This window comes from Oncorhynchus keta, chromosome 19 (genome assembly GCF_023373465.1).
Source record: "Oncorhynchus keta strain PuntledgeMale-10-30-2019 chromosome 19, Oket_V2, whole genome shotgun sequence".
Lineage (NCBI taxonomy): Eukaryota > Metazoa > Chordata > Actinopteri > Salmoniformes > Salmonidae > Oncorhynchus > Oncorhynchus keta.
The window spans coordinates 16,860,816-16,887,270 of NC_068439.1; the positions used below are offsets into that span (position 1 = coordinate 16,860,816).

At 46.3% G+C, this 26,455-nt stretch overlaps 1 protein-coding gene across 1 annotated transcript in view; it reads left to right on the forward strand.

Moving 5' to 3' along the window:
* The window catches only part of LOC118377838 (uncharacterized), a 64,992-nt gene that overhangs the window by 8,289 nt on the left and 30,248 nt on the right, over positions 1-26,455 (forward strand). Inside the window, exons 2-4 of the mRNA XM_052471813.1 lie at positions 9,575-9,677; positions 11,518-11,708; positions 13,000-15,066. Of these exons, the coding sequence (XP_052327773.1) occupies positions 9,575-9,677; positions 11,518-11,708; positions 13,000-15,066 (2,361 nt within the window). The remainder of the gene's footprint in view (positions 1-9,574; positions 9,678-11,517; positions 11,709-12,999; positions 15,067-26,455) is intronic.

Here is a 26,455-nt window from a genome sequence, read left to right on the forward strand (position 1 = left end):
ACAGAGAGCGAGAGAGAGGGACGGAGGAAGGGAATGAGAAAAGGAGGGAGGGAGAGATACAGAGAGCGAGAGAGAGGGACGGAGGAAGGGAATGAGAAGGAGGGAGGGAGAGTGTGATTGTGTATGACAGTTTTACGGTGTAGGTTATGTTTAGAGTTATGATGTTCTGTCCTCTCTTACTCAGCCGTCACTTAACAACATATGCCTTCAATATCATTACATCTCTCTCCCTTCATTTAGCAGGTGTGAAAAAAGTATTCCCTTTTAAACTAGGCTGTGTTTCTCCCCTTCAAACTAGGCTGTGTTTCTCCCCCCTTTAAACTAGGCTGTGTTTCTCCCCTTCAAATGAGGCTGTGTTTATCCCCTTTAAACTAGGCTGTGTTTTTCCCCTTTAAACTAGGCTGTGTTTCTCTCCCCTTTAAACTAGGCTGTGTTTCTCCCCCTTTAAACTAGGCTGTGTTTCTCCCCTTTAAACTAGGCTGTGTTTCTCCCCTTTAAACTAGGCTGTGTTTCTCTCCCCTTTAAACTAGGCTGTGTTTCTCCACTTTAAACTAGGTTGTGTTTCTATCCCCTTTAAACTAGGCTGTGTTTCTCCCCTTTAAACTAGGCTGTGTTTCTCCCCTTTAAACTAGGCTGTGTTTCTCTCCCCTTTAAACTAGGCTGTTTCTCTCCCCTTTAAACTTAGCTGTGTTTCTCCCCTTTAAACTAGGCTGTGTTTCTCTCCCCTTTAAACTAGGCTGTGTTTCTCTCCCCTTTAAACTAGGCTGTGTTTCTCTCCCCTTTAAACTAGGTTGTGTTTCTCTCCTTTTAAACTAGGTTGTGTTTCTCTCCTTTAAACTAGGCTGTGTTTCGCTACCCTTTAAACTAGGCTGTTGCTCTCCCCTTTAAACTAGGCTGTGTTTCACTCCCCTTTAAACTAGGCTGTGTTTCTCTCCCCTTTAAACTAGGCTTTGTTTCTCTCCCCTTTAAACTAGGCTGTGTTTCTCTCCCCTTTAAACTAGGCTGTGTTTCACTCCCCTTTAAACTAGGCTGTGTTTCTCTCCCCTTTAAACTAGGCTTTGTTTCTCTCCCCTTTAAACTAGGCTGTGTTTCTCCACTTTAAACTCGGCTGTGTTTCTCCACTTTAAACTAGGCTGTGTTTCTCTCCCCTTTAAATTAGGCAGTGTTTCTCTCCCCTTTAAACTAGGCTGTGTTTCTCCACTTTAAACTAGGCTGTGTTTCTCCACTTTAAACTAGGCTGTGTTTCTCTCCCCTTTAAACTAGGCTGTTTCTCTCCCCTTTAAACTTAGCTGTGTTTCTCCCCTTTAAACTAGGCTGTGTTTCTCTCCCCTTTAAACTAGGCTGTGTTTCTCTCCCCTTTAAACTAGGCTGTGTTTCTCTCCCCTTTAAACTGGGCTGTGTTTCTTTCCCCTTTAAACTTAGCTGTGTTTCTCCCCTTTAAACTAGGCTGTGTTTCTCCCCTTTAAACTAGGCTGTGTTTCTCTCCCCTTTAAACTTAGCTGTGTTTCTCCCCTTTAAACTAGGCTGTGTTTCTCTCCCCCTTAAACCTAGCTGTGTTTCTCCCCTTTAAACTAGGCTGTGTTTCTCTCCCCTTTAAACTAGGCTGTGTTTCTCTCCCCTTTAAACTAGGTTGTGTTTCTCTCCTTTAAACTAGGCTGTGTTTCTCCCCTTTAAACTAGGCTGTGTTTCTCCCCTTTAAACTAGGCTGTTTCTCTCCCCTTTAAACTTAGCTGTGTTTCTCCCCTTTAAACTAGGCTGTGTTTCTCTCCCCTTTAAACTTAACTGTGTTTCTCCCCTTTAAACTAGGCTGTGTTTCTCTCCCCTTTAAACTAGGCTGTGTTTCTCCCCTTTAAACTAGGCTGTGTTTCTCTCCCCTTTAAACTAGGCTGTGTTTCTCTCCCCTTTAAACTAGGTTGTGTTTCTCTCCTTTAAACTAGGCTGTGTTTCTCCCCTTTAAACTAGGCTGTGTTTCTCCCCTTTAAACTAGGCTGTGTTTCTCTCCCCTTTAAACTAGGCTGTGTTTCTCTCCCCTTTAAACTAGGCTGTGTTTCTCCACTTTAAACTAGGCTGTTTCTCCCCTTTAAACTAGGCTGTGTTTCTTTCCCCTTTAAACTAGGCTGTGTTTCTCCCCTTTAAACTAGGCTGTGTTTCTCCCCTTTAAACTAGGCTGTGTTTCTTTCCCCTTTAAACTAGGCTGTGTTTCTTTCCCCTTTAAACTAGGCTGTGTTTCTCCCCTTTAAACTAGGCTGTTTTTCCCCCTCTTTAAACTATGATGTGTTTATCCCCTTTAAACTAGGCTGTGTTTCTCCACTTTAAACTAGGCTGTTTCTCCCCTTTAAACTAGGCTGTTTCTCTCCCCTTTAAACTAGGCTGTTTCTCTCCCCTTTAAACTAGGCTGTTTCTCTCCCCTTTAAACTAGGCTGTTTCTCTCCCCTTTAAACTAGGCTGTTTCTCCCCTTTAAACTAGGCTGTGTTTCTCTCCCCTTTAAACTAGGCTGTTTCTCTCCCCTTTAAACTAGGCTGTTTCTCTCCCCTTTAAACTAGGCTGTTTCTCTCCCCTTTAAACTAGGCTGTTTCTCTCCCCTTTAAACTAGGCTGTTTCTCCCCTTTAAACTAGGCTGTTTCTCCCCTTCAAATGAGGCTGTGTTTCTCTCCCCTTTAAACTATGCTGTTTCTCTCCCCTTTAAACTAGGCTGTGTTTCTCTCCCCTTTAAACTAGGCTGTGTTTCTCTCCCCTTTAAACTAGGCTGTGTTTCTCTCCCCTTTAAACTAGGCTGTGTTTCTCTCCCCTTTAAACTAGGCTGTTTCTCTCCCCTTTAAACTAGGTTGTGTTTCTCTCCTTTAAACTAGGCTGTGTTTCGCTCTTCTTTAAACAAGGCTGTTTCTCTCCCCTTTAAACTAGGCTGTGTTTCTCTCCCCTTTAAACTAGGCTGTGTTTCTTTCCCCTTTAAACTAGGCTGTGTTTCTCTCCCCTTTAAACTAGGTTGTGTTTCTCTCCTTTAAACTAGGCTGTGTTTCTCTCCCCTTTTAAACTAGGCTGTGTTTCTCCACTTTAAACTCGGCTGTTTCGCTCCCCTTTAAACTAGGCTGTTTCTCTCCCCTTTAAACTAGGCTGCTTCTCCCCTTCAAATGAGGCTGTGTTTCTCTCCCCTTTAAACTAGGCTGTTTCTCTCCCCTTTAAACTAGGCTGTGTTTCTCTCCCCTTTAAACTAGGCCGTGTTTCTCTCCCCTTTAAACTAGGCTGTGTTTCTCTCCCCTTTAAACTAGGCTGTGTTTCTCCACTTTAAACTAGGCTGTGTTTCTCTCCCCTTTAAACTAGGCTGTTTCTCTCCCCTTTAAACTAGGCTGTGTTTCTCCCCTTTAAACTAGGCTGTGTTTCTCTCCCCTTTAAACTAGGCTGTGTTTCTCCACTTTAAACTAGGCTGTGTTTCTCCCCTTTAAACTAGGCTGTGTTTCTCCCCTTTAAACTAGGCTGTGTTTCTCCCCTTTAAACTAGGCTGTGTTTCTTTCCCCTTTAAACTAGGCTGTTTCTCTCCCCTTTAAACTAGGCTGTGTTACTCCCCTTTAAACTAGGCTGTTTTTCTCCCCTTTAAACTAGGCTGTGTTTCTCTCCCCTTTAAACTTGGCTGTGTTTCTCTCCCCTTTAAACTAGGCTGTGTCTCTCCCCTTTAAACTAGGCTGTTTCTCTCCCCTTTAAACTAGGCTGTTTCTCTCCCCTTTAAACTAGGCTGTTTCTCCCCTTTAAACTAGGCTGTTTCTCCCCTTTAAACTAGGCTGTGTTTCTCTCCCCTTTAAACTAGGCTGTGTTTCTCTCCCCTTTAAACTAGGCTGTGTTTCTCTCCCCTTTAAACTAGGCTGTGTTTCTCTCCTTTAAACTAGGCTGTTTCTCTCCCCTTTAAACTAGGCTGTGTTTCTCCATTTTAAAATTGGCTGTGTTTCTCTCCCCTTTAAACTAGGCAGTGTTTCTCTCCCCTTTTAAACTAGGCTGCTTTTCTCCACTTTAAACTAGGCTGTGTTTCTCTCCCCTTTAAACTAGGCTGTGTTTCTCTCCCCTTTAAACTAGGCTGTGTTTCTCTCCCCTTTAAACTAGGCTGTGTTTCTCTCCCCTTTAAACTAGGTTGTGTTTCTCTCCTTTAAACTAGGCTGTGTTTCTCTCCCCTTTAAACTAGGCTGGTTTTCTCCATTTTAAACTCGGCTGTGTTTCTCTCCCCTTTAAACTAGGCAGTGTTTCTCTCCCCTTTAAACTTGGCTGTGTTTCTCTCCCCTTTAAACTAGGCTGTGTTTCTCCCCTTTAAACTAGGCTGTTTCTCTCCCCTTTAAACTAGGCTGTTTCTCTCCCCTTTAAACTAGGCTGTTTCTCCCCTTTAAACTAGGCTGTTTCTCCCCTTTAAACTAGGCTGTGTTTCTCTCCCCTTTAAACTAGGCTGTGTTTCTCTCCCCTTTAAACTAGGCTGTGTTTCTCTCCTTTAAACTAGGCTGTGTTTCTCTCCCCTTTAAACTAGGCTGTGTTTCTCCATTTTAAAATTGGCTGTGTTTCTCCACTTTAAACTAGGCTGTGTTTCTCTCCCCTTTAAACTAGGCTGTGTTTCTCTCCCCTTTAAACTAGGCTGTGTTTCTCCACTTTAAACTAGGCTGTGTTTCTCTCCCCTTTAAACTAGGCTGTGTTTCTCTCCCCTTTAAACTAGGCTGTTTATCTCCCCTTTAAACTAGGCTGTGTTTCTCTCCCCTTTAAACTAGGCTGTGTTTCTCTCCCCTTTAAACTAGGTTGTGTTTCTCTCCTTTAAACTAGGCTGTGTTTCTCTCCCCTTTAAACTAGGCTGTGTTTCTCCATTTTAAACTCGGCTGTGTTTCTCCACTTTAAACTAGGCTGTGTTTCTCTCCCCTTTAAACTAGGCAGTGTTTCTCTCCCCTTTAAACTAGGCTGCGTTTCTCCACTTTAAACTAGGCTGTGTTTCTCTCCCCTTTAAACTAGGCTGTGTTTCTCTCCCCTTTAAACTAGGCTGTGTATCTCCCCTTTAAACTAGGCTGTGTTTCTCCCCTTTAAACTAGGCTGTGTTTCTCTCCCCTTTAAACTAGGCTGTGTTTCTCTCCCCTTTAAACTAGGCTGTGTTTCTCTCCCCTTTAAACTAGGCTGTGTTTCTCTCCCCTTTAAAGTAGGCAGTGTTTCTCTCCCCTTTAAACTAGGCTGTGTATCTCCCCTTTAAACTCGGCTGTGTTTCTCTCCCCTTTAAACTAGGCTGTGTTTCTCCCCTTTAAACTAGGCAGTGTTTCTCTCCCCTTTAAACTAGGCAGTGTTTCTCTCCCCTTTAAACTAGGCTGTGTTTCTCCCCTTTAAACTAGGCTGTGTTTCTCCCCTTTGTCAGCCCTTACACACACACCCCCTGCCAGCTTCTCCAATGAGGGAAGAGAACTGTGAAGGAGTGAGGGAGGGTTTGGAGTTTAAGATAAATGGTTCCATCCCTGTAATTGTATGTGGGACATTTATTTTGGTGGAGCCTAATATATATTTTTACTTCAGAAAAGGACTGGTGTTCATGTTGTAAAACACAACTGTTGAGGTAGAACTGATTTGATGCTCTTATTAACCCATCTTCAACTTTGTCTTTCTATCAAAAGAGCTGATACAAGACTGTTATTATAGGACTGTTAGTCAAATCTGGTTTGTTGATCTTACAATACCACCCGTTCTACTGTTATTAGAAAGTGATTGATTAACAAGCAGTCCTTATGAGCCCATGTCAAAACTACAGTCAGATTGTAGAGCTATGCAGGAATCCCTTGCTGATTTAAAACTTGTGCTTAAAACAGGCAACTAAATGCATGTTGTTTTCAAGTTTAAGGTTAAATAAAAATATAAAATCAATCTACACACTAACACCTAATTGCAAAGCAAAAACTGTTGGTTTTTTATACTTAGAAGAAAAAAAATATACGAAGATATAACATTTACTTAAGTATTCAGACCCTTTACTCCGGACTTTGTTGAAGCATATTTGACAGTGATTACAGTCTCAAGTCTTCTTGGGTATGACGCTACAAGCTTGGCACACCTGTATTTGGGGAGTTTCTCCCATTCTTCTCTGCAGATCCTCTCAAGCCCTGTCAGGTTAGATAGCTGCACAGCTATTTTCAGGTCTCTCCAGAGATGTTCTATCGGGTTCACGTCTGGGCTCTGGCTGGGCTGCTCACGGACATTCAGAGACTTGTCCCGAAGCCACTCCTGCGTTGTCTTGGCTGTGTGCTTAGGGTCGTTGTCCTGTTGGAAGGTGAACCTTTGCGCCAGTCTGAGGTCCTGAGTGCTCTGGAGCAGGTTTTCATCAAGGATCCCTCTGTGCTTTTCTCCATTCATCATTCCCTCGATCCTGACTAGTCTCCCAGTACCTTCCTCTGAATGACACCCCCACTGCATGATACTGCAACCACCATGCTTCACCGTAGGGATGGTGCCAGGTTTCCTCTAGACATGACACTTGGCATTCAGGCCAAAGAGTTCAATCTTGGTTTCATCAGACCAGAGAATCTAGTTTCTCATGGTGTGAGAGTCCTTTAGGTGCCCTTTGGCATGCTCCGGTCTGTCATGTGCCTTTTACTGAGGAGTGGCTTCCATCTGGCCGTTCTACCATAAAGGCCTGATTGGTGGTGTGCTGTAGAGATGGTTGTCCTTCTGGAAGGTTCTCCCATCTCCACAGAGGAACTCTGGAGCTCTGTCAGTGTGACCATTGGGTTCTTGGTTACCTACCTGACCAAGGCCCTTCTCCCCCGATTGCTCAGTTTGGCAGGGCAGCCAGCTCTAGGAAGAGTCTTGTTGGTTCCAAACTTCTTCTATTTAAGAATGATGGAGGCCACTGTGTTCTTGGGGACCTTCAAATCTGCAGAAATGTTTTGGTACCCTTCCCCAGATCTGTGTTTCGACACAATCCTGTCTCGGCGCTCTACCGACAATTCCTTTGACCTCATGGCTTGGCTTTTGCTCTGACATGCACTGTGAGCTGTGGAACCTTATATAGACAGGTGTGCCTTTTCAAAGCATGTACAATCAATTGAATTTACCACAGGTGGACTCCAATCAAGTTGTAGAAACATCTCAAGGATGTTCAATGGGAACAGGATGCACCTGAGCTCAATTTTGAGTCTCATGGCAAAGGGTCTGAATGCTTATGTAAATAATTCATTTTAGTTTTCTATGTTTAATAAATTAGCAAAAATGTCTAAAAACCTGTTTTCACCTTGTCATTATGGGGTATTGTGTGTTGATTGATGAGGGGGAAAAATGTTTGAATCCATTTTAGAATAAGGCTGTAATTTTAACAACGTGGAAAAAGTCAAGGGGTCTGAATACTTTGCGAATGCACTGTAAATATTTAGGCATTCGGATTGATGTGTATTTGACGTTTAAATAACATATACTGCAGATGTAACAGATGGTGCCTTCCTCTAAGCAGTAGGAAGCACATTATTCAGTCAACCTCTTCATCTGTTCCTGGTTATGGTGATACCATGACTCTAATAGTCTTAAACGTTTGGAGGCCGTCTGCTGTAGTGCCCTTCGTTTTGTTACAGGGGACAGGTTTGATACTTATTACTGCATTATGTATCTAAAAGTTGGCTGGACATTGCTAAACACCCATATATCTCTACATTACTCCCTTTTTGTTTACAAGGCCCTGCTTCACAAACTTCCCTCTTATCTAACTTTGCTGTTGAGGTATAGACACCTGAGTTGCCTACCCCGTTCACAGGATTGGTTACTCTTGATTGGAACTCTTGAAGTTCCAGGGGTCTCCACTGAGCTAGGTAAATCTACTTTTAGTTTTAATGCACCGTATTACTGGATTCAAATTCAAAAGACATTTCATCTTGATGTTCTGGTGCCGTTCGGGCAATTTAAAGTATTGATTGGGTACTTATTTGTGACTTCTGGGTGGTTTGTGATGTTTTATTTGTGCTTCCCATGACTGTGTTTTTGTATATTAATGTCTATATGTTTAGGTATGATGTGTATATTTATGTTGTATGTACAGGGCACATTTATAAAACAAGAAATAGGTCTACAGTTTGACTATTTTCTACATTGTAGAGTAATAGTGAAAACATCAAAACTATAAAATAGCACATTTGGAATCTTGTAGTAACCAAAAAAGTGTTAAACAAGTCAAAATATTTTTTAGATTTGAGATTCTTCAAAGTAGACATCCTTTGCCTTGATTACATTCTCTCAACCAGCTTCATGAGGTAGTCACCTGGAATGCTTTCCCAACAGTCTTGAAGGAGTTCCCACATGCTGAGCACTTGTTGGCTGCCTTTCCTTCACTCTGCAGTCCAACTCAACCCAAACCATCTCAATTGGGTTGAGGTTGGGTAATTGTGGAGGCCAGATCATCTGATGCAGCACTCCATCACTCTCCTTGGTCAAATAGCCCTTACACAGCCTGGAGGTGTGTTGGGTCATTGTCCTGTTGAAAAACAAATTATAGTCCCACTAAGAGCAAAACAGATGGGATGTTGTATCGCTGCAGAATGATGTGGTAGCCATGCTGGTTAAGTGTGCCTTGAATTCTAAATAAATCACAGACCGTGAATAAATCACTGACATTTCTGAGGCTATTAACTCTAATGACCTTATCCTCTGCAGCAGAGGGGTCTTCCTTTCCTGTGGTGGTCCTCATCAGAGCCAGTTTCATCATAGCAATGGAAGTTTTTTTTGTTTTACGACTGCACTTGAAGAAACTTTCATAGTTCTTGAAATGTTCCTGATTGACTGACCTTCATGTCAGTAATGATGGACTGTCGTTGACTGGGTTGAGTTGGACTGCAGAGTGAAGGAAAGGCAGCCAACAAGTGCTCAGCATGTGGGAACTCCTTCAAGACTGTTGGGAAAGCATTCCAGGTGACTACCTCATTCTCACCCCCCCCTAAAAGATTTAGATGCACTATTGTAAAGTGGCTGTTCCACTGGATGTCATGGGGTGAATGCACCAATTTGTAAGTCGCTCTGGATAAGAGCGTCTGCTAAATGACTTAAATGTAATGTAAATGTAAATGTTTCTCTTTGCTTATTTGAGCTGTTCTTGCCATAATATGTACTTGGTCTTTTTTTAACATATCTATAACGCATTACAAAGGAAAGAATTTCCACAAATTAACTTTTAAAAAGGCACAGCTGTTAATTTAAATGCATTCCAGGTGACTACCACATGAAGCTGGTTGAGAGAATGCCAAGAGTGTGCAAAGCTGTAATCAAGGCAAACGGTGGCTACTTTGAAGAATCTAAAATATGTTTAGAGTTGTTTTACACTTTTGGTTACTAAATGAGTCCATATGTGTTATTTCATAGTTTTGATGTCTTCACTATTATTCTATAATGTAAAAATAAAGAAAAATCCTGGAATGATTAGGTGTGTCCAAACTTTTGACTAGAACTGTATGTATCTATACAAATAAATAGTGCACTAAATAAGGAATATCGTGCCATTTGGAATGCAACCCAGTCTTGCGATGTGTCCTGTCTTGGTGTGAGAACACTATGGTAGTGTGTGTTTTAGCTAGACCCTCTCCTCCTGCTTTGGGTGTATAGGTGGGTTGGAACACAGCGAGGGATTACTACACCTTCCTGTGGTCTCCTATGCCGGAAAACTACCAACCTGGAAGCACTGTACACAGGGCTGTGGTGTTCCAAGGTACACTCACACTGTACACTTACCCTCACACACACACACACACACTGTACACACACACTGGGGTGGCAGGTAGCCTAGTGGTTAGAGCGTTGGACTAGTAAACGAAAGGTTGCAAGATCAAATCCCCGAGCTGACAAGGTAAAAATCTGTCGTTCTGCCCCTGAACAAGGGAGTTAACCCACTGTTCCTAGGCCGTCATTGAGAATAAGACTATGTTCTTAACTGACTTGCCTAGTTGAATGTAAAACAAAGAAACGTCTCTTACACTCCGACACGTGAACACACTGTCCATTTGTTTCTTTTTTGTTTAACCTTTTTTATTTGTATTTTTAACTTCATTTACACACTTACAAACACACACAGACGTACATTTACACACTTACAAACGCACACGGACGTACATTTACACACTTACAAACGCACACAGACATACATTTACACACAAACGCACACAGACATACATTTACACACTTACAAACACACACAGACGTACATTTACACACTTACAAACACACACAGACTTACATTTACACACTTACAGACGTACATTTACACACTTACAAACACACACAGACGTACATTTACACACTTACAAACACACACGGACGTACATTTACACACTTACAAACACACACAGACATACATTTACACACTTACAAACACACACGGACGTACATTTACACACTTACAAACACACACGGACGTACATTTACACACTTACAAACACACACAGACGTACATTTACACACTTACAAACACACACAGACGTACATTTACACACTTACAAACACACACGGACGTACATTTACACACTTACAAACACACACAGACGTACATTTACACACTTAAACACACACGGACATACATTTACACACTTACAAACGCACACGGACGTACATTTACACACTTACAAACGCACACAGACGTACATTTACACACTTACAAACACACACGGACGTACATTTACACACTTACAAACACACACAGACGTACATTTACACACTTACAAACACACACAGACGTACATTTACACACTTACAAACACACACAGACGTACATTTACACACTTACAAACACACACAGACGTACATTTACACACTTACAAACACACACAGACGTACATTTACACACTTACAAACACACACAGACATACATTTACACACTTACAAACACACACAGACGTACATTTACACACTTACAAACGCACAAAGACGTACATTTACACACACACAACTACCGTGGTTTACTAAGACAAACCCTGGCTTTAACGGTCATATAAAAACCACCTCCCTTATTTTATTGATGGAACCCAACCGCAACCGTGGTCAGAGACTTGAACACCTCTCTGCCACTGCAGGGATAACACACACACACACTCCATGGAGGACCGGTGGACTGGTTTTACAGGGTGCTGACATGGTCAGATATGAGACAGTGAAAAGCCCGCTGTAGTGTGCTGGTGAAACTCTCTGACTTGTGCATATGTTGAACATCACTGACCGTGATCTTTACCTCAAATACAGCGAGGTTAAATTACTGGACTTTTACTCGGACTGGACTTTGACCGTTGATTGAAGAATGCATTTACTATCAGAATAAGATGAAACGTATGGAAGATGAGTGGTGCATTATAAGAGAAGATTTCACAACGATGTTCACAACGCCTCTCAGAGTGCTGACCTAGGATCAGTTTAGCCTTTTAGATCATAATGAGTATGATTATATGGACAAGGGGGACCAGGTCCTAGATCATTACTCCTCCAATTCACCTGATGATACTGTCTCAAAATGGCACACTACACAACCTTCGTAACGTCCTAACAATCTGTCTCCTATGCAGGGCACTATGTTCCCAAGAGTGACGGGGAGTTCTATCAGCTCTGTTACGTCACGCACATGGGTGACATCAGAGGCGCCAGCACGCCTTTCCTGTTTCGCCCAGCCACGCCCACCGAGGACTGTCTCACCGTTACCGAGGACGACAACAACTCAGACATACTGGTGGTGACCACCAAGAGCAGTGTGCTGGAGGTACACATACAGAGATGCAGTATAGCCATCGAAATGTACCAGTTTACAGTCTAAACGCAATTACCAAATATATGCCAAAAAATTCTAATCCACTTTATACAATTGGCTCCTGCCTTCCTCTCTTCTCCTCTCCCTTCCTCTCCTTTTCCTTCATCCCCCCCTCTTCCTTCTTCTCTTCCCCGCTCTCCTCTCCCTTCCTCTTCTCTTCCCTCTTCTCTTCCCCCCTCTCCTCTCCCTTCCTCTTCTCTTCCCTCTTCTCTTCCCCCCTCTCCTCTCCCTTCCTCTTCTCTTCCTTCTTCTCTTCCCCCCTCTCCTCTCCCTTCCTCTTCTCTTCCTTCTTCTCTTCCCCCCTCTCCTCTCCCTTCCTCTTCTCTTCCCTCTTCTCTTCCCCCCTCTCCTCTCCCTTCCTCTTCTCTTCCCTCTTCTCTTCCCCCTCTCCTCTTCTCTTCCTTCTTCTCTTCCCCCCTCTCCTCTCCTCCTTCTTCTCTTCCCCCCTCTCCTCTCCCTTCCTCTTCTCTTCCCCCCTCTCCTCTCCCTTCCTCTTCTCTTCCTTCCTCTCTTCCCCCTCTCCTCTCCCTTCCTCTTCTCTTCCTTCTTCTCTTCCCTTCCTTCTTCTCTTCCCCCTCTCCTCTCCTCTTCTGTCTTCCCTTCCTCTCTTCCCCCTCTCCTCTCCATTTCTCTCTTCCCCCTCTCCTTCCTCTCCTCTTCCGTCTTCGCTTCCTCTTCTCTCCCTTCCTCTCTTCCTTCTCTCCTCTTCCGTCTTCCCTTCCTCTCTTCCCCTCTCCTTCCTCTCTTCCCCTCTCCCATCTTCTGTCTTCCCTTCCTCTCCTCTTCCTTCTTCCCCTCCTCTTCCTTCCTCTCTTCCCCCTCCTTCCTCTTCTCTTCCTTCTTCTCTTCCCTTCCTCTCCTCTTCCCCTCCTCTTCCTTCTCCTCTTCCTTCCTCTCTTCCCCCTCTCCTCTCCCTTCCTCTTCTCTTCCTTCTTCTCTTCACCCCTCTCCCTTCCTCTCCCTTCTTCTTCTCTTCCCTCCTCTCCTCTTCCTTCCTCTCTTCTCTCTTCCTCTCCTCTTCCTTCCTCTCTTCGCCTCTCCTCTCCCTTCCTCTCTTCACCCCTCTCCTTTCCTCTCCTCTCCCTTCCTCCCTTATTTTATATGCCATTTAGCAGACGCTTTTATCCAAAGCGACTTACAGTCATGTGTGCATACATTCTACGTATGGGTGGTCCCGGGAATCGAACCCACTACCCTGGCGTTACAAGCGCCATGCTCTACCAACTGAGCTACAGAAGGATAGAGGGGGGAATTCTCTTCCCCTCTTTCCTCTCCCTTCCTCTCCCCACCTCTCCTCTTCTTTCCTCTCTTTCTCCTCTCCCTCTCCTCTTCATTCTTCTCTTCCCCCCTCTCCTCTCCTCTCCCTTCCCTTCCTCTCTCTCCCCCCGCTCCTCTCTTCCCCCTCTCCTCTCCCCTCCTCTTCCTTCCTCTCTTCTCCCTTCCTCTCCTCTTCCTTCTTATCTTCCCCCCTCTCCTCTCCCTTCCTCTTCTCTTCATTCTTCTCTTCCCTCCTCTCCCTTCCTCTCCTCTCCCTTCCTCTCCTCTCCCTTCCTTTCCTCTTCCTTCTTCCCTTCCTCCCCTCTCCCTTCCTCTCCTTTTTCTTATTCCCTTCCTCCCCTCTCCCTTCTTCTCTTCCCTCCTCTCCCTTCCTCTCCTCTCCTCTCCCTTCCTCTCCTCTCCCTTCCTTTCCTCTTCCTTCTTCCCTTCCTCCCCTCTCCCTTCCTCTCCTTTTCCTTATTCCCTTCCTCCCCTCTCCCTTCCTCTCCTTTTCCCCCTCTCCCTTCCTCTTCTCTTCCCCCCTCTTCTCTTCCCCCTCTCCCTTTCTCTCCTTTCCCCCCCTCTCCCTTCCTCTTCTTTTCCCCCCCTCTCCCTTCCTCTTCTTTTCCCCCCTCTTCTCTTCTCCCTCTCCCTTCCTCTTCTCTTCCCCCTCTCCCTTCCTCTCCTTTTCCTTCTTCCCTTCCTCCCCTCTCCCTTCCTCTCCTTTTCCCCCTCTCCCTTCCTCTTCTCTTCCCCCCTCTTCTCTTCCTCCTCTCCCTACCTCTTCTCTTCCCCCCTCTTCTCTTCCCCCTCTCCCTTTCTCTCCTTTCCCCCCCTCTCCCTTCCTCTTCTCTTCCCTCCTCTCCTCTTCCTTCCTCTCTTCACCCCTCTCCCTTCATCTTCCTTCCTCTCTTCCCCTCTCCTCTCCCTTCCTCCCTTATTCTCTTCCCCCCTTTCCTCTCCCTACCTCTCTTCCTTCTTCTCCCCTCTCCTCTTCTTTCCTCTCTTTCTCCTCTCCCTCTCCTCTTCCTTCTTCTCTTCCCCCCTCTCCTCTCCCATCCTCTCTCTCCCCCCGCTCCTCTCTTCCCCCTCTCATCTTCCTTCCTCTCTTCACCCCTCTCCCTTCCTCTTCCTTCCTCTCTTTCCCTCTCCTCTCCCTTCCTCCCTTATTCTCTTCCCCCCTTTCCTCTCCCTTCCTCTCCTCCTTCTCCCCCCCTCTCCTCTTCCTTCCTCTCTTCACCCCTCTCCCTTCCTCTTCCTTCCTCTCTTCCCCTCTCCTCTTCTTTCCTCTCTTTCTCCTCTCCCTCTCCTCTTCCTTCTTCTCTTCCCCCTCTCCTCTCCCATCCCCTCTTTCCCCCCGCTCCTCTCTTCCCCCTCTCCTCTTCCTTCCTCTCTTCCTCTCCTATCCGTCCTCTCTTCCCCCTCTCCTCTTTCTTCCTCTCCCTTTATTTCCTCTTCACCCCTTTCCTCTCCTCTCTTCCTCTCTTTCTCCTCTCCTCTCCCTCTTCTCTTCCTTCTTCTCTTCCCCCCTCTCCTCTTTCTTCCTCTCCCTTCCTCTCTCTCCCCCCACTCCTCTCCCTTCCTCTCCTCTCCCCTCCTCTTCTCTCCCTTCCTCTCCTCTTCCGTCCTCTCTTCCCCCTCTCCTCTTCCGTCCTCTCTTCCCCCTCTCCTCTCCTTTCCTCTCTTCACCCCTCTCCCTTCCTCTCCTCTTCCGTCCTCTCTTCCCCCTCTCCTCTCCTTTCCTCTCTTCACCCCTCTCCTTTCCTCTCCTCTTCCTTCCTCTCCTCTCCCTTCCCTTCCCCTCCCTTTCTTTCCTCTCTTCCCCCCTCACCTCCCCCTTCCTCTCTTCTCTTCCCCTTTCCTCTCTTCCCCTCTCCCCTCCTGTGGTGAGCAGCAGCGTGTAGAGGAGGCGCAGCAGGAGCGCAGGGAGCTGTTGAAGAGATTACATCACCTTCAGAAGGAGAAACAGCAGCTGCAGGAGGAGCACAGGAGGCTGCACAGAGAGAGAGAGCAGGAGAGGGAGACCTGCTACCTTCTACGCACGCACAACCAGGTGAGGGAGAGGAGGGGGGAAGAGAGGAAGGGAGAGGGGAGGGGGGAAAGAAGAGAGGGAGAGGGGTGGAGTAGAGGAGAGAGGAAGGGAGAGGTGAGGAAGAGGGGGAGAGAGGAGGGAGAGGGGAGGAGAGAGGAAGGGAGAGGAGTGGGGGGAAGAGAGGGAGGAAGGGAGGTGAGGGGGAAGAGAGGAGGGAAGAGAGAGAGGAGAGGGGAGCAGAGAGGAGGGGAGAGGAGAGGGAGGAATGGAGAGAATTGGGGGAAGAGAGGGAGGAAGGTAGAGGAAGAGAGGGGGGAGGAGAGAGGAGTGGGGGAAGGGAGAGAGGAATGGCGAGGATTGAGGAAGAGAGGGAGGAAGGGAGAGGAGGGGGGAGAGAGGAGGGAAGAGGTAGAGGAGAGGATGAGGGGAGAGGAGAGGAGTGGGGGTAAGAGAGGGAGGGATGGAGAGGATTGGGGGAAGAGAGAGAGGAAGAGTGGGGAGGAGAGGAGGGAAGAGGGGGAGAGAGGTGAGGGGGAGGAGAGAGGAATGGAGAGGAGAAGAAGAGCGGGAGAGGAAGGGAGAGATGGGAGTGGAGAGGAGAAGAGGGGAAGGGAGGATGAGACAGGAAAGGAGAGAGGAAGGGAGAGGAGAGAGGAAGAGAGGAAGGGTGTGGAGAGGGGAAGGGAGTAGAGAGGAATTTGAGAAGAGAGGATGAGAGGAAGAAAGGAGGGGAGAGGAAGGGAGAGGATGGGAGTGGAGAGAAGAAGGGAGTGGAGAGGAATTGAGAATGAGAGAGGAAGAGGGAGAGGGAGAGGAAGGGAGGAGAGGGGGGAAGAGGGGAGAGAGGAAGGGAGGAGAGGGGGGAAGAGGGGAGAGAGGAAGGGAGAGGACGAGAGGAGTGGGAGCAGAAGGGGGAGGAGGAGAGGAAGGGAGAGGAGAGGAAGAGAGGAGAGGGGGGAAGGGAGAGAGGAAGTGCGAAAGAGATGAAGGGAGAGGAGAGGAAGAGAGGGGGGAAGGAGGAGGAGAGAGGGAGATGAAGGGAGGAAGAGAGGAAGGGAGAGGAGAGGAGGAGAGATGAGCACAGGAGGCTGCACAATCCATGGTTGAAATGTTAAAATATGTATTTTTCCATATATAGACACACCCTATGTGTTTTAATAAAATTGACTATATGCACTGAGCTTGTTGGATGCATTAAGTACACTGTTTGATGAAATAATTAAGATACAAATGGCTCTAGAGGGAGTTCACCGGGCCAGGCTCAGACTTGGTGAAAAAAGAGAGACAACAAGCAGCTGTTGTCTCTCTCTCCTCCCTGCTGCAACGACCTCCACAGAAAGTTCTGTTACCAAAACCTTCATTTGTTTAGGAAAAACCTTCCCTATTCCCTGAACCCTTGCTCTCTTTACGTGAGACATGTATGAATCTCATGCACGTGACCAATAGGGCCTGACCTATAGCCTGTCACAATCACATCAATAAATTGGTTATAACAAACTCCCAACACTGTAACACATGACAGCAAAATGGATGTGGAGAATGTGAAAATAAACTCGAAATGGGGGAATGTTTACTGGTTGCTCAGGAGGGAAAGGGGAAGTCAGATCTGTCGAAGAAATTTGACTTAGTTGTGGAAGCAACTGGTGATGAAGAAAAATAAGAAATGTTAGGAGCAAACGCTGCCTGGATATTATCTGTGCCAAAGATTTAGATGCACTATTGTAAAGTGGCTGTTCCACTGGATGTCATAAGGTGAATGCACCAATTTGTAAGTCGCTCTGGATAAGAGCGTCTGCTAAATGACTTAAATGTAAAATGTAAATGTAAACAGGTGCTGTTAGGTTACAATATAAATGACCATTTGGAACAGTGTTAACAACACTAAATAAATGTATATGTGTATCTTTTTTGTAAAGCCTTTATTACAGCAAAGACTAAAAACAGTCGCATGCATTCGTGAATACAATTGCCGACATGGAATGGTTTCTTTATAGTTTAGGCTAATTATTCAAGGCTCCCTTTGTTATTTCATTTTCAAACTAAAATGTGTGATTGCTTTTCAAATCATGAATGACTCGTATGCTGTGTGATGACATGGACGATTGCATGATTGATGGGTAGAGCAGCCGATATATTGACATATGGGCCTAAGTAAGTTATGGTATGAAGACCGCTGAACAAGCCTTAGGCCTACAGATCGATGGTAGTTATACAAGGCTGCTATACTAACCCTACTGATGGTAATGCCATTAGTCATATTATAATGATGATCATAATAACAATGGTAATAATAAGAAAATAGGGTATAGGAGTGATGGCTGCGTCAGTAGTATGTGTGACAAACAGGTGCTGTTTTTCTGTTAAAAAACAAGAATGTATAAAGCCTTTATTACAGGATAGCAAAGATTAAAAACAGCTGACTTTGTGAAATTGCTTTATCCAACATGGTTGTGTGAGGCTTGGTGCTCAAGGAATCAGTACTCTATTAAACAAACAGGCAAAATGTCTTATTTCTGTATATATACACTACCGGTCAAAAGTTTTAGAACAGCTATTCATTCAATTAAAAACTATATATATTTAAAAAAATATTTTCTACATTGTAGAAGAGTGGTGAAGACATCAAAACTATGAAACAACACATATGGAATCATGTATTAATCAAAAAATTGTTAAACACTCTTGGCATTCTCTCAACCAGCTTCATGAGGTAGTCACCTGGAATGCATTTCAGGTGTGCCTTGTTAAAAGTGAACATGTGAAATGTCTTTCCTTTCTTAATGCGTTTGAGCCAATCAGTTGTATGACAAGGTATTGGTGGTATACAAAAGATAGCCCTATATGTCTCAGTTCATATTATGGCAAGAACAGCTCAAATAAGAAAAGAGAAACGTCAGTCCATCATTACTTTAAGACATGAAGGTCAGTCAATCCGGAAAAGCATTAGACTTAACAGCCTCAGAAATTGCAGCCCAAATAAATGCTTCACAAAGTTCAAGTAACAGACACATCTCAACATGAACTGTTCAGAGGAATCAGGCCTTCACTGTGTGAATCAGGCCTTCATGGTCGAGTTTCTGCAGAGAAACCACTACCAATAAGAAGAAGAGACTTGCTTGGGGCATGAAACATGAGCAATGGACATTAGACCGGTGGAAATCTGTCCTTCTGGTCTGATGAGTCCAAATTTGAGAGTTTTGGTTCCAACCGCCGTGTCTTTGTGAGACGCAAAGTGAACGGATGTTCTCCGCATGTGTGGTTCCCACCGTGAAGCATGGAGGAGGAGGTGTGATTGTGTGGAGGTGCTTTACTGGTGACACTGTAGGTGATATATTTAGAATTCAAGGCACGCATGACCAGCATGGCTACCACAGCATTCTGAATCGATACGCCATCCCATCTGGTTTGCGCTTAGTGGGACTATCATTTGTTTTTCAACAGGACAATGACCCAACACACCTCCCAGGCTGTGTAAGGGATATTTGACCAAGAAGCAGAGTGATGGAGTGCTGCATCAGTTGACCTGGCCTCCACAATTACCTGACCTCCACAATCACCCCTACCTCAACCCAATTGAGATGGTTTGGGATGAAGTTTGGCTGCAGAGTGAAGAAAAAGCAGCCAACAAGTCCTCAGCATGTGGGAACTCCTTCAAGACTTGGAAAAGCATTCCAGGTGAAGCAGGTTGGGAGAATGCCAAGAGTGTGCAAAGCTGTCATCAAGGAAAAGGGTGGCTACTTTGAAGAATCTCAAATATAAAATATATTTTAATTAAAAAAAAATTGGTTGCTTCATGATTCCATATGTGTTATTTCATAGTTTTGATGTCTTCACTATTATTCTACACTGTAGAAAATAGTAAAAATAAATAAATAAACCATTGAATGAGGAGGTGTGTCCAAACTTTTAACTGCTACTGAATATATGGATGATTTCTGAAGCCAGGCACATTTAACGGTTAGACTATTGATTATGGACCTAATTAAGTTGGTTTCCTCTCTCCGCATTGTTCTCAACACCAATATGCTGGTTAACTTTGCTATTATGCACATAGCAACATGGTCTAGGAAAAGGCTTCAATTCAACAGCACAATGTTTCAGAATCGCAGACAGTGACCGCTATCCAATGCGGGAGCTGGCACATTTGTTATGAAATATTTGCTTTCTTAGTGTTGCACCATCGTTCTTACATAATATCACCATATACAATTTCAGTAATGCACGTCTTAGAGTGATGGACTGTGCCATCCCCACAGCCTCCACAATGCATTAATCCACTGAGACAGGTGTCTTGGGCACCATGAAAGAAATAACAGTAATTTGCGACTGATTGCTCAACTAAAGATCAAAAGTCTTATCGACCAGTCAACTAAATGTATATAAAGAGTGTATATAAAAAATACCTTAAGTATTCAGACCCTTTGCTCTGAGAATCGAAATTGAGCTCAGGTGCATCCTGTTTCCATTGATCATCCTTGAGATGTTTCTACAACTTGATTGGAGTTCACCTGTGGTAAGTTAAATTGATTGGACATGATTTGGAAAGGCACACACCTGTCTACATAAGGTCCCACATTTGACAGTGCATTTCAGATCTGAACCAAGCCAGGTTGAAGGAATTGTCTATAGAGCTCCGAGACGACAGGATTGTGTCGAGGCACAGATCTGGGGAAGAGTACCAAAACATTTCTGGTCCCCAAGATCACAGTGATTCATCATTCTTAAATGGAAGAAGTTTGTAACCACCAAGACTTCCAAGAGCTGGCCGCCTGGCCAAACTGAGCAATCGGGGGAGAAGGGCCTTGGTCAGGGAGGTGACAGAGAACCCGATGGGCACTCAGACAGAGCTCCAGAGTTCCTCTGTGGAGATTGGAGAACCTTCCAGAAAGACAACCATCTCTGCAGCACTCCACCAATCAGGCCTTTATGGTAGAGTGGCCAGACTGAAGCCACTCCTCAGTAAACGGCACATGGCAGCCTGCTTGGAGTTTACAAAAGGCACCTAAAGGACTCTTTGGCCTGAACAAGATTCTCTGGTCTGATGAAACCAAGATTGAACTCTTTGGCCTGAATGCCAAGTGTCACGTCTGGAGGAAACCTGGCACCATCCCTACGGTGAAGCATGGTGGTGGCAGCATCATGCTGTGGGGATGTTTTTCAGCAGCAGGTACTGGGAGACTAGTCAGGATCGAGGGAAAGATGAGCGGAGAAAAGTACAGAGGGATCCTTGATGAAAACCTGCTCCAGAGCACTCAGGACCACAGACTGGGGCAAAGGTTCACCTTCCAACAGGACAATGACCCTAAGCACACAGCCATGTAAAAGGCAGGAGTTGCAGGAGTGGCTTCGGGACAGGTCTCTGAATGTCCTTGAGCGGCCCAGCCAGAGCCGAGACTTGAACCTGATCAAACATCTCTGGAGAGACCTGAAAATAGCTGTGCAGCAACTTGAGAGTATCTGCAGAGAAGAATGGGAGAAACTCCCCAAATACAGGTTTGCCAAGCTTGTCGTGTCATACCCAAGAAGACTCAATGCTGTAATCGCTGCCAAAGGTGCTTTAACAAAGTCCTTCTTAACGGGTCTGAATACTTATGTATTCATTTCTACAACCCTGTTTCTGCTTAGTCATTATGGGGTATTGTGATGTCATTATGGGGTATTGTGATGTCATTATGGGGTATTGTGTGTAGATTGATGAGGAAAATATTAACAATTTAATCAATTTTCGAATAAGTCTGTGATGTAATATAATGTGTAAAAGGTTGAGGGGTCTGAAACCTTTCCAAATGCTCTGTATATTGTAGTCAGGAAGCTGTACAGAGAGGGAAGCAGGAGAGACACCTGTGAGTAGCCGGTCGGTGCCAGTTCCTCTTCAGTGATCACAGGTTCAAAACATCAAAGGCCTGAAGTTTATGAATGATCTCTGTCCATGTTTGTACACACAAAGCAGTGTGTGTGTGCGTCTCTTTGTGAACTGTGTATTTGCAGAGTGTCATTATTATTATAATTTTTTTTCTTTGCTTGTGTGTTTGTGTGTGTGTGTGCGTGCCAGTCTCTCTGTCCCTCTTTAATGATCTGAGTCACTGGGCCTGAACGTTAACGGGATACGGTCTCCCAAGCATCTGGCGTCAGGGCGATTCCATCTCAACCACAGAGTAATCAAATATGACGTCAAGCCCACACACACACACGCACACACACACACACACACACACACAGTCAATCCCACAAACTACTCCGCCTCCCCACACACACACACATTCTCATTCTCATTCACCCGCACAGACACACACTAACAATGCCACCCGCTTGCAATGTGTGTGGAATGAGAGACTGGTGTCCACAAAACCACCTGAGTGAAACAAGGCCCTGCCCAGCTTTAGGGACAAACATGACTCAGTCACGCCATTCTACTAGGGGCAATACTATGTCTCTCGCCCTCTCTTTTTTCTCTTTCTCTCCATCGCTCTCTCCCCCTCTCTGTCTTTCTCTCGCTCTTTCCCCCTCTGTCTTTCTCTCGCTCTTTCCCCCTCTCTGTCTTTCTCTCGCTCTTTCCCCCTCTGTCTTTCTCTCGCTCTCTCCCCCTCTCTGTCTTTCTCTCGCTCTCTCCCCCTCTCTGTCTTTCTCTCGCTCTCTCCCCCTCTCTGTCTTTCTCTCGCTCTCTCCCCCTCTGTCTTTCTCTCGCTCTCTCCCCCTCTGTCTTTCTCTCGCTCTCTCCCCCTCTGTCTTTCTCTCGCTCTCTCCCCCTCTGTCTTTCTCTCGCTCTCTCCCCCTCTCTGTCTTTCTCTCGCTCTTTCCCCCTCTCTGTCTTTCTCTCGCTCTCTTCCCCTCTGTCTTTCTCTCGCTCTTTCCCCCTCTGTCTTTCTCTCGCTCTTTCCCCCTCTGTCTTTCTCTCGCTCTCTCCCCCTCTCTGTCTTTCTCTCGTTCTTTCCCCCTCTGTCTTTCTCTCGCTCTCTCCCCCTCTGTCTTTCTCTCGCTCTCTCCCCCTCTGTCTTTCTCTCGCTCTCTCCCCCTCTGTCTTTCTCTCGCTCTCTCCCCCTCTCTGTCTTTCTCTCGCTCTCTCCCCCTCTGTCTTTCTCTCGCTCTCTCCCCTCTGTCTTTCTCTCGCTCTCTCCCCTCTCTGTCTTTCTCTCGCTCTTTCCCCCTCTGTCTTTCTCTCGCTCTCTCCCCCTCTGTCTTTCTCTCGCTCTTTCCCCTCTGTCTTTCCCTCGCTCTTTCCCCTCTGTCTTTCTCTCGCTCTCTCTCCCTCTGTCTTTCTCTCGCTCTCTCCCCCTCTGTCTTTCCCTCGCTCTTTCCCCCTCTGTCTTTCCCTCGCTCTCTCTCCCTCTGTCTTTCTCTCGCTCTCTCCCCCTCTCTGTTTTTCTCTCGCTCTCTCCCCCTCTCTGTCTTTCTCTCGCTCTCTCCCCCTCTCTCTTTCTCTCGCTCTTTCCCCCTCTCTGTCTTTCTCTCGCTCTTTCCCCCTCTCTGTCTTTCTCTCGCTCTTTCCCCCTCTCTGTCTTTCTCTCGCTCTTTCCCCCTCTGCCTTTCTCTCGCTCTTTCCCCCTCTGTCTTTCTCTCTCTCGCTCTTTCCCCCTCTCTGTCTTTCTCTCGCTCTCTCCCCCTCTCTGTCTTTCTCTCGCTCTTTCCCCCTCTCTGTCTTTCTCTCGCTCTTTCTCTCGCTCTCTCTCCCTCTCTGTCTTTCTCTCGCTCTCTCTCCCTCTCTGTCTTTCTCTCGCTCTTTCTCCCTCTGTCTTTCTCTCGCTCTCTCCCCCTCTGTCTTTCTCTCGCTCTCTCCCCCTCTGTCTTTCTCTCGCTCTCTCTCCCTCTGTCTTTCTCTCGCTCTCTCTCCCTCTGTCTTTCTCTCGCTCTCTCTCCCTCTCTGTCTTTCTCTCGCTCTCTCTCCCTCTCTGTCTTTCTCTCGCTCTCTCTCCCTCTCTGTCTTTCTCTCGCTCTCTCTCCCTCTCTGTCTTTCTCTCGCTCTCTCTCCCTCTCTGTCTTTCTCTCGCTCTCTCTCCCTCTCTGTCTTTCTCTCGCTCTCTCTCCCTCTCTGTCTTTCTCTCGCTCTCTCTCCCTCTCTGTCTTTCTCTCGCTCTCTCTCCCTCTCTGTCTTTCTCTCGCTCTCTCTCCCTCTCTGTCTTTCTCTCGCTCTCTCTCCCTCTGTCTTTCTCTCGCTCTCTCTCCCTCTGTCTTTCTCTCGCTCTCTCCCCCTCTGTCTTTCTCTCGCTCTCTCCCCCTCTGTCTTTCTCTCGCTCTCTCCCCCTCTGTCTTTCTCTCGCTCTCTCTCCCTCTCTGTCTTTCTCTCGCTCTCTCTCCCTCTCTGTCTTTCCCTCGCTCTCTCTCCCTCTGTCTTTCCCTCGCTCTCTCCCCCTCTCTGTCTTTCTCTCGCTCTTTCCCCCTCTGTCTTTCTCTCGCTCTCTCCCCCTCTGTCTTTCTCTCGCTCTCTCCCCTTCTCTGTCTTTCTCGCTCCTTTTCCTGTCTCATCTTTTATCTTGTGCAACTGCTGAGAATGACTTAAATGTTGTAATTTATTTTTTGTTGTGCTGTAGAGTGAATAACCAAACTGCCAGGGGAGAAGTTTGATGATATTGGAACCAGTCACTTACTGCCCCCTGGTGCTTTTTCTAAGACCTGAACTTGAAGTGTGTGTGTGTGCGTGTGTGTGTGTGTGTATTGTGTGTGTGTGTGCGTAGTGTGTGTGTGTGTGCGTATTGTGCGTATTGTGTGTGTGCGTGTGTGTGTGTGTGTGTGTGTAGTACGGGAAAGAGGGATACACCTAGTCAGCACTGATTAAAATATCCTTTAGCTGGAACATGAAAACATAAGTACATATTTTGCGGCTGCTAGTTTTACGATGACACGTTTTATAAGGTCTTAATGCGCTGCTGAAGTGCCTCCCAAACGTCTGCAGTTAAATCGTACGGCCATCCAGGGATCCAAGCCCAAGGGAGACGAGGTGTGTGTGTGTGTGTGTTTGTTTTATATATTTTTCGTATACTGCACCTGTCTGTTTGCGTCTGATGCACAAGTGTGTGTGTGTGTGTTGCGAGATGGAGGGGTGTGTGTAGGCATTCTTGTCTGTCAGGTGCAGTATGTGTTGTGGGTGATTTAATGTCCTCTACTTCTCAACATGAGCGTGTTCCAACAGGAGAGATTACTGGCTGGACCAGGTACAGGCTAGTACGGTCTTCCTCTCCCTGTCTCCTCTCCTCTTCAGAACATTGGGAGGGAAAACTAGTACGGTCTTCCTCTCCCTGTCTCCTCTCCTCTTCAGAACATTAGGAGGGAAAACTAGTACGGTCTCCCTGTCTCCTCTCCTCTTCAGAACATTAGGAGGGAAAACTAGTACGGTCTCCCTGTCTCCTCTCCTCTTCAGAACATTAGGAGGGAAAACTAGTACGGTCTTCCTCTCCCTGTCTCCTCTCCTCTTCAGAACATTAGGAGGGAAAACTAGTACGGTCTCCCTGTCTCCTCTCCTCTTCAGAACATTAGGAGGGAAAACTAGTACGGTCTCCCTGTCTCCTCTCCTCTTCAGAACATTAGGAGGGAAAACTAGTACGGTCTCCCTGTCTCCTCTCCTCTTCAGAACATTAGGAGGGAAAACTAGTACGGTATCCCTGTCTCCTCTCCTCTTCAGAACATTAGGAGGGAAAACTAGTACGGTCTTCCTCTCCCTGTCTCCTCTCGTCTTCAGAACATTAGGAGGGAAAACTAGTACGGTCTCCCTGTCTCCTCTCCTCTTCAGAACATTAGGAGGGAAAACTAGTACGGTATCCCTGTCTCCTCTCCTCTTCAGAACATTAGGAGGGAAAACTAGTACGGTCTTCCTCTCCCTGTCTCCTCTCGTCTTCAGAACATTAGGAGGGAAAACTAGTACGGTCTCCCTGTCTCCTCTCCTCTTCAGAACATTAGGAGGGAAAACTAGTACGGTCTCCCTGTCTCCTCTCCTCTTCAGAACATTAGGAGGGAAAACTAGTACGGTATCCCTGTCTCCTCTCCTCTTCAGAATATTAGGAGGGAACTAGTACGGTCTCCCTGTCTCCTCTCCTCTTCAGAACATTAGGAGGGAACTCGTACGGTCTCCCTGTCTCCTCTCCTCTTCAGAACATTAGGAGGGAAAACTAGTACGGTCTTCCTGTCTCCTCTCCTCTTCAGAACATTAGGAGGGAAAACTAGTACGGTCTCCTCTCCTCTTCAGAACATTAGGAGGGAAAACTAGTACGGTCTCCTCTCCTCTTCAGAACATTAGGAGGGAACTAGTACGGTCTCCTCTCCTCTTCAGAACATTAGGAGGGAAAACTAGTACGGTCTCCTCTCCTCTTCAGAACATTAGGAGGGAAAACTAGTACGGTCTCCTCTCCTCTTCAGAACATTAGGAGGGAAAACTAGTACGGTCTTCCTCTCCCTGTCTCCTCTCCTCTTCAGAACATTAGGAGGGAAAACTAGCCAGTGTGTTTGAAGGGAAATAGGCCTGACATTCATTATCACACAGCATTTCCATTGATCGACAAAGGGGCAAACTCAGGGGGGCCAAGCATCTGTAGGATTTTGCTCCTCCCGACCCTTGTTAAGGTCATTGATTAGATAGGAACTCCCCTCACCTGTTTGTCTAGGTCTTTATTGAAAACAAATTGAAAGGAAACCAGCAAACACTCGGCAGCCCTCCAGGAACCAAGTTTGACACCCTTGGTCTGACTGGACTGACTTCCTGTGTCTGTGATTGGTTGACAGTGTGATTGACACACTGCGCTCCTCCCAGGGCATGTCAGAGGAGAGGGAGGAGGTGAGGAGGAGGCTGCAGGAGGCCACAGACCGGGTCAGACAGCTGGAGGAGGACCTACTGGGAGTCACACAGAGAGGACTGTAGAAAGAGACCGAACTGGACTGGTGAGGAGGAACACACACTGGAAGGATAGGAACTGGACTGGTGAGGAGGAACACACACACTGGAAAGATAGGAACTGGACTGGTGAGGAGGAACACACACACTGGAAGGATAGGAACTGGACTGGTGAGGAGGAACATACACACGGGAAGGATAGGAACTGGACTGGTGAGGAGGAGGAACACACACACTGGAAGGATAGGAACTGGACTGGTGAGGAGGAACATACACACTGGAAGGATAGGAACTAGACTGGTGAGGAGGAACATACACACTGGAAGGATAGGAACTGGACTGGTGAAGAGGAACACACACACTGGAAGGATAGGAACTGGACTGGTGAGGAGGAACATACACACGGGAAGGATAGGAACTGGACTGGTGAGGAGGAGGAACACACACACTGGAAGGATAGGAACTGGACTGGTGAAGAGGAACACACACACTGGAAGGATAGGAACTGGACTGGTGAGGAGGAACATACACACTGGAAGGATAGGAACTAGACTGGTGAGGAGGAACATACACACTGGAAGGATAGGAACTGGA